The 8,378-nt window shown below is 36.1% G+C and overlaps 1 protein-coding gene across 2 annotated transcripts; it reads right to left on the bottom strand.

Moving 5' to 3' along the window:
• Positions 1-198: 198 nt before the first annotated feature.
• On the bottom strand, positions 199-8,094 carry si:ch73-109i22.2 (SH2 domain-containing protein 2A). Of its 2 annotated transcripts, none has more exons than XM_051671890.1 (9): positions 7,990-8,081; positions 6,879-7,081; positions 5,502-5,677; positions 5,247-5,336; positions 3,755-3,929; positions 3,317-3,607; positions 1,298-1,631; positions 890-1,038; positions 199-789 (listed from the first exon to the last, which is right to left on the bottom strand). In XM_051671890.1, exons 1-9 carry the CDS (start codon positions 8,015-8,017, stop codon positions 628-630), a joined length of 1,608 nt encoding a protein of 535 aa, XP_051527850.1. In that variant the 5' UTR covers positions 8,018-8,081; the 3' UTR covers positions 199-627. The 2 variants fall into 2 exon arrangements, with proteins under 2 accessions (XP_051527850.1, XP_051527849.1); XM_051671889.1 differs by having other exon boundaries at positions 200-789; positions 890-1,041; positions 7,990-8,094.
• Positions 8,095-8,378: the final 284 nt, after the last annotated feature.

The raw sequence follows: 8,378 nt of genomic DNA on the forward strand, positions 1-8,378 counted from the left end.
TGTGATATTTGCTCTTCATAAATACACTAAATGAGGTAACCAACATTATGCTACAAATGCTGTGGATTCACCCAAAAATGAAAATTCAATATTTAGGTCCTTTTTTTTACTATGAATCTCCACTTTCACATTTTGAAAGTGAAAGTGGATATTTATGATAAAAAAGAACTTGGAAAAAGGACTTTAACCACTGCAGTATGGATTACTTTTATGCTGCCTTTATGGGATTTTTATAGCTTCAAAGGTATGATCATTATTCACTTGCATTGTAAGGACCAACAGAGCTGAGATATTCATCTAAAAGTCTTTGTGTTCAGCAGAAGAAAGAAAGTCCTACACATCTGGGATGGCAGTAGGGTGATAAAGCAAAAAACAATAACCATTGGTTGGCTAATGTCAAACATTTATTTGCAGTGTAATTATGTCTCTGCTGTGAAGGATTTTATAAGAACATATGTTTTCAGGATTAATTTAAATAGATGACCCCTTGAAGCTGATGCCTACGACTATTCCATGGGGGGATCAATATTTACAAGCCTGCAATCATTCACATTCATGGTGCTGACTGCTTATTAATTTTAACGCTTCTTTAATTTTGGGATTTGAGGGGTGTAAACAATCTTGAGGTCAGCGTTTTGGGTTGGGTGGGTGCTGATTTGGTCTAGAGCTGGTTGGTCTTGCTGGAATCTGCTCGTAAATAGAGCTGGAGGAAATCTGCAGAGGTGCATGCTCTGAATGCTGGAAACCAGAGTGTTGCGGCTGAACCATCAATGGGGACACGCCAGAACTCTGGAAAGAAACGTTTCTTATTTTTAAGTATCATCTTCTATCATTTGAACACATATATGACACAATTTAGGCTACATGAAATGATCTTAAGGATATATACCTGCCCAGCACTCTCTGGTCTTAAAGGACCAAGTGCAGGTCTTGGAGGTGGCCGAAGAGGAAGGATATGTCTGGGTCTTGGTGATACAGAATGGCCATCTTGGGCACCCCTTATGTTCACCTCTGAATATAGATGATGTTTTGGTTGATCTGCTAAAGAAATGTCACATGGGTACAAATATTGCTATTGATATACAACATACATTATATACAACAATATATAATTTCTGCAATGAACTATATTGAATACACAACTCTTTTTCTTACACTTTAAACAATCTATGCTAAACCTATAACTTCAAACCACAGACTTTTTATTTATTTTCATTGTTCATATTGATAATGTTCAGACAAAACCATCTTAACAAATTACCTCATTGTTACCTTATTGTCGTTAATCATCTCTTACCTGCATCCCCTGCCGCCTGCCTTTTCCAAACCACAGCATAACAGTCAATCTCCTCAGTACGACTGCATGTATGTGGAGTCTCCTCATAAGTGTGCATGGGCTCCAGCTTCCAATATTTCTGATCTGCTGCTGTCATGTCAAAGCTTGGGAAAGTTGGAGGGGTAGATGATGCTGTTGCCCTTTGAAGGTCAGAATGGTCATTGACGTTGGGGATATTTTCTGACACAGCTCTGGGTGGTTTGTTGACTCGGGCATATGGGACATCTATGGTTGGAGCTTGATCCCCTGTTAAACTCAGATTGATGGGTCGTTCAACAAGTTCAGAATTGCCATTCTAGAGGGAAACAAGAGAGTATTGCATGTCCTGTTAGCTATAATAATATAACTTTCACATTTTCAAGTTACATTAAAAGAGTCACACAACCCAATGTTAAGCTCCTTTTCTATCTTTCTCCTCAACACATCCCATAAATTTACCAGTAACAAGGAAAAGATGGCACAAGTCAATATCAAATTTGTACAAAAGCAATTGTTCACCAGATTTGTACATTCTCTGAAGAAAATGCATTTAGTGCTCTCCTGAACCAAATTTGCTGCCATTAAGTTATGGTGTTGTAGGTGGTTGCCAGGACATTGCTATGCAATTGCTAAGGTGTTCTGGGTGGTTGCGAAGGTATTGCGAAGTATCCGTTTCACCGATACTCGCCTTAAAGGAATAGTTCACCCAAAAAAGTTAATTTATTACGCAATGATGTCATGACATTTGGTCACAACATACAAAAGAACCAGTGAGGTTAAGTGTTGTCAATGTAGCCATCATATTGAATTCACCATTGTTTACTTAATTTACCAATGATATGATTTGATTTGAGAGTGAATATTGACTTAAATTCTGTTCTGTTCACCATACAAAGTAATTGTATGCCTTCAGACGACATGTAAAAGGATGCATGAGTTGCATGATTTGCTTTTATTACACTTTTTGTTGTTTTATTGAATGGTAAAGTCAGACCCTTTGTTTCCCATGCCATTGTATCAAATTCAGCCAATGTAATTATCATTCAATTATTTTTCATTTCTGGGTGAACTATTTCTTTAAAGGTGCCCTAAGCGATTTTAGTCATTCTACTTCCATGAGACTGAGCCATTGAATTAGCCACTCCCCTCTTTCCAAACCCAGCTCTCCAAAGATACCAAATTAACTTTATTGAGCCCAACAATGTGCAGAAGTGTTTGTCATAAACAACAGCAGCAAAATAGCGCCCTCAGCTGACAACTCTGCTGACAATTGTTATGAGCAATATGGCATAAAAATGGCTTTAAGACTTAATAATTTGCTGCTACTACAATACTATGAGAACTCGCAAAATGATTGACAGGTTGAAAGTGTCAGAGACCGTGGCCTGCGGACACATTTTTGTTTGCAGTTTACAGAGTCTAAAGCTGTCACCATATGTGAATTACGGGCTGGGCCAGTGCCCAGGGGCCATTGAATACCAGGGGCACGGGAGGGCCCTAGGCCTCAAGGTTTTGCGGCCCATCTACTCTGAAAACAAATATTTCATATAAGCTTCAAAATGTGGGCCCCACAGCTTATACAAGGCCCTCTCAATAGATCTTGTGGTTTTTTATATTTCATTTTGTGTGGTACAAAAGTACTGATTTAACTAGATACGTAAAGTTTGTTGAAACAAAATAAAATGTTGGCTTGACAAAACCATGTCTTAAAGTTTTAAATTGTTTTAAATAGGGTATAAATAGGGTATAGGGATGATCATTTCTGAATGGAATGCTGATGAGTTAGAAATCATCTTTGGCCCCAGGGCCCTTACTAGTCATAATCCACCCCTGGCTGTCACAAAGACTAGTGAGATATCTCATGACACTTACTTCATTAATATCTTTCAGGGAGTAGGAACATTTTTTTGCATACCTTTCCATGGAAAAAACGCTTACAGCACCTTTAAGCACCAGTAATGAAAAATCTGGGATTGTCTTTCTTCATCTATAATTACTCACTTCTAGGCTAGGAGGTGCTGTGTCAGGTCCACACTTGCACTCTGGCAGCGAGTAAGTCTTTTTTAGTGGTTTCCTCACTGCTGCATACTGCACACACTCTTCTCTAGCAGAGGTGATCTGATTGGAGGAGTTTGATGGTAATGGATCTAGAACAGCCTGACCCGTGGCCATGGGTAGTCTGGTTTGTGCGTCTTGATTTATCTCTTTTCCATTTCCTTCTGCTTCCCTGTCCTTCACTCCCAATTCTGCTTCCCTGTCCTTCACTTCAATTTCTTCATAGCCACCATTATGCTAAACAGTAAGAAATTGACAGGATAAGAAATGAGAAGGTTTGAAAATTCTGTGTTAAAGAAATTGCAGAAAAAGTAATGTGGTCATGAGTATACTCTTATATCAAAAAGATGAAGTTACACAAAAGAAGAATATGTGTGTGTGTACCTGCACACAAGGCATGGTCAACATCTCATTATAGGGCCCCACAGGATTATAAGTATAATAGTTGATTAGGTCTTCCAGGCTTCGATGGTGGCTGTTTTCTCCAGCAATGAGATACACACTACCAGATGCTCCACTCTCCTCTTCAATGATGAAGTGACGACACCTATCCTCTCCTCTGGAGTTTGAGAGTATTTGTTATTTAGTGTAAGCAAGATGTTGCACATGTACGTTCAAATAGGTGCAGTGGCCCCAAAAATATTTGGACACAGATTCTAAGAAAACAGATACATTTTTAAGTCCTTTTTTGCTATAAAAAAAGGACTTAAATATGGATCTGTTTCTCACCCACACGTATCATATTGCTTTTGAATATATGGATTGAACCACTGGAAAACTTTTATGCTGCTTTTATCTACTTTTTGGACCTTCAGATTTCTGGCCACCATTCACTTGCATTGAAATATTGAGATACTCTTTTAGAAATCTTCATTTATGTTCTGCAGAAGAAAGTCATACACATCTGGGATGGCATGAGGGTGAGTAAATGATGAGAGAATTTAAATTTTTTGGGTGAAGTATCCCTTTAAGCCATCCTTAAAATGGTGTTAATGTTGTTGCTTGGTTTGTCAAACCAAGTGGTATTTATTTTTAAAGAAAGACCCCAAGCACACTTGTCAACAAATGATTTCCTCCCAAAAAATGTTTGTTAGGTTTTAAATGATAAAACAATAGATATATACGGTTCAAAATTAGAACAAAAATTATTTGGACACTTTTTGGTCTCTCATCCACTAAAAGTCACTTTGGGTCCATTTGGTTAGAAGTAATTAAAAAAAGGACTATAAAAATAAAGTTTATTCTGAGAAAAGGTCCAGCATGCTTTGCAGATGGCAATTGGTAAATGTTTACAGTTAAAAAATATCAATTTTTTACGGAATATTTTTGTCTTATTTTCCGGTAAAATTATCTAAACATCCTTAAAACAAGAAACATTTACTTGAGAAGCGACATAAGATACAGTGTTATGTCTTGTTTTCAGAGAAATCACACTAAATTTAGTGTGGTTTATGCTTAAAACGGGAAAGAAAAAAGCTCTGCCAATGGGATAAGAAAATAAAATTGTTTTCCCTTTGAATACATTTCTTTTCTTATCCCATTGGCAAACTGTTTTTTATTGTTATAACTATAAACGTAACTAAACGTTGTTTGATTTATCTGAAAACAAGACAAAATTTGAAAAAAGTAAATTTACAATGGTTCAAGAATATTTCGATATTGTTATTGGAAAACAAGATAAAAATATAGATTTCATTACAGTGTTCTGAGGCTGTCATTCTGAAAAACATCTTTTGTTTACCACGGAAGAAAGAAACTCATACAGGTTTGTAACGACATCGGGGTGAGTAAATGATAACAGAATTATAATTTTGGGGTGAGCTATTCCTTTAAATGTCCAAATTCATTTTTGGGGTTAATGTATGTGTGAAAGTACCTGTAAGAGAGCACAAAGCCAATCTTGGATTCACTTAGCCTCAACAGGAAACAGCCTTGTGGCTTATCCTGCAATAGCTGCTCTGCTTCCCTGAGAAAGGGTGACAGAAAGACAGGATTTGAAAGAACTTGAAAAAACAGAATATTATGAATGCCTTGTTTGTATGACACTGTTTCACATCTGTATGTGTGCAGCTTTGCACGTGCACCTGTTTTTGTGTCATGTTTTTATAGAACATATAGATGTGGGTGTAACCTGCGTGTAGCGAAACCATGGAGCCAGCAGGGAAGAGGGTGTCCGGGTGTTTGCAGTCGAGGCAGCTGTGTTCTTTCAAACCACAGAAGTGTGTGAGCACGCAGAGATGGAGTCAGGGGCTCCAGGGGCCCCACAGGGCCCAAAACAAGAGAAGGAGCCATTCGCTTCACTGTCATCTTAAAAAGAGAGTATCCAAATATGTCATTTAGATAGTTAACATTTTTTAAACAAAAAGTGAAACATATTTCAAAAGTGTATTTGCTTTAAAATCTGTATATAATCTACAGTATGTAATTAATGCATTAGAAAAATTCAAGTCTTCAAAAGTTTTCATGCCAATACTAGTCCTATGTTATTATACTGTACCATCATAATGCACATACTTACAGCTATAAACTTAAAACTCATTGCATTTTGCATTGTTTTACAACATAGAAACAGACCTAAAGATGGATCCTTTGAGATCAAAAATTTCAAATCTAAATGTGGGGGCATTTTGAAAATAGCTTCAAAAGCCCCTATGTGCATTGTTCTGATGTGCAAATTTTAATTTGGGTGGCTCACTTTGTAGTTAAAGAAGCGATCATGTCCACAACAATACCCAAACACACAACACATGTTAAACATCACATAAAGTCTAACCAGCTACACTCAGCAGCTATTATTCGAGGCTATTTAAGTGTATGTAGACGCCCGATCAAAGGCAAACTCTATGTATAAAATACTCATTGCATATTCTTTACTCAATCTAATGGTTGAAAGTATTCTCAGTGTAGACTGTACTGAAATTCTTGCATCTTGCACCTTGCATTGCTTCAAAAGGCTGTTTAGAGATAATGTAGATAGCAAAACTGCTGTTAGTGTTTTATTTTGCATTGAGGTAAATAATGTGTATACATTTTTTGTCTTTGAGGATATCAGAAGTTGTACTTCTGCCTCTTTTTTTATTTCCTTTTTTATATTCAGTGTGCATCCTTTTTAAAATGAGATAAGCAATTTTACCAAAGTAGCTAAAATTGTTTGGGCATTTAATGTATTTTTGTTTAAACTATAAGAACATCTGTACAGATAAATAATATATTTGAGGTCTCACGGGTTGCAAATGTGCAGTAGTTCCTTTAAGAGTGTCTAAATGGCTTTCATTGATGTAATCTATAGTCAGGTTGATTCAGTCATATTACGTAAACAACTTATTAACTTAAAACTATGTTATCATATGAAGCACATTTTTAAGATACCTGATAAAGCAGTTTTTACATTGTATTATTTACAGTAATTCAGATTTGTTTATTTCTTAAAATATATTTCTTAGAATAGGGTCTTTCCAAACCTTTTGGCAGTGCTTGTACCATAATATCTGTTACTTGAAAGTGTTACCTCATTTTCCTTCTGCTGGCCCTGGTTATTTAATTGCTCAGTCTCTTGCTGTGGCGTTGGGCGACCCTTTATGCTGCGCCGGGGTTTAACTGGAGGTTTCTTTATTGCAGGTTGCTCTGGAGCAAGAGATGGATGGGGCATTGTTCTTGGTTGATGGACTGGAAGACACTTCAATCGCTCGTCTCTCTGTCGAGATTCAGCATCTGTACAGAAACAAAATACAGTAAATGCCCTACAGGCTAAGTGACTGCAGTTTGATTGTTAAACCAGACACTATCTAGAAATCTAACACTAATAAATTAAAGATGGAAATCATTCTCTTGAGAAAGCCTTCAGCCTTCAAAAAAGAGATTGACAGTTAAATGTCTTTCAACTGAGATTACCATTAAATACATATTAACTTTTAATATTATAATTTTGTAGATACTAAAATCTATATATCATATCACTATGCCACGACTGAGAAGTTCAGATGTACCTAAAAGCAAACCAGTGAAAGACTTCAAATAACACCTTGAAAACGGAAATGTAACTTTATCCACAAGTACAACAGCATGCATTGCAAACATTCAACCAAAATCAACACTGTAATCGTGTTCAGAACAATACGGAACACTAATACTGTGTTTCATAATCTTGTTGAATTTTTTTTTAATCATTCAGTGAAAATCAATGTCAGATAATTCATTTTGGATAGTGAAGAGTAGGTTATCATATCAATATTAGACTTCTATTGTCAATCTGAAAAACAAGCAATCTACAATTTAATTTATAGATCTACCTGCAAACAAACTCTTGTAATATAAACTGTAATAATTCTACTTTGTGAAAAATCTATACTAACTAAACTGTAAAACAGATTACAACACAGTAAAAACACCATACTGGCTTTTCCAACAGTAATCACCACAATATGTTCCAACATGCAAGTAAACATGGTTTTGTGTTTAAACTGTATAAATGTTGTAATATCAAAGATATTTAAGGCTAAATAATACGCTTTGGGTGTACTGTAAAGAGGAAGCACAGCATCTTAACAACATCATGGAAACGATCATTATGAAAATTCAAAAGATGTTCAGTGGTGTTCAAGAAAATAAAGAAAGCTGACCTTTAATCTTTTTGTAGTCAAAGTCCATGCTGAAATGCAGGATGTAAAAATGCTTCCTCTTCCTGTCAGCTCTTGACTGTATCTGCCTTATCCTGTTTAAATGTGTGTGTTGTGACTTAGAGAAAGAGAGAAAAAGAGAGAAAGTGGAAAAGGTCACAGACACAGAATTAGTTATGAATCTTGAATCTTTATGATTGTGTGAAGATTTCTCATCAGTCATCAGACATCAGCTGAAACATCATAACTGAGCTTAAACACATATAAACAACCTGACAAACTACACTCATTTCCAAATGCTGCCATACACTGCAAAATAGCATTTTTTATCATGTGAACCACTCTATACATTTACATGGTGTCGCTCTCAAAAAAATAAAGCTACAGTATAT

The sequence above is a fragment of the Myxocyprinus asiaticus genome, chromosome 34 (assembly GCF_019703515.2).
Source record: "Myxocyprinus asiaticus isolate MX2 ecotype Aquarium Trade chromosome 34, UBuf_Myxa_2, whole genome shotgun sequence".
NCBI classification, from domain to species: Eukaryota; Metazoa; Chordata; class Actinopteri; order Cypriniformes; family Catostomidae; genus Myxocyprinus; species Myxocyprinus asiaticus.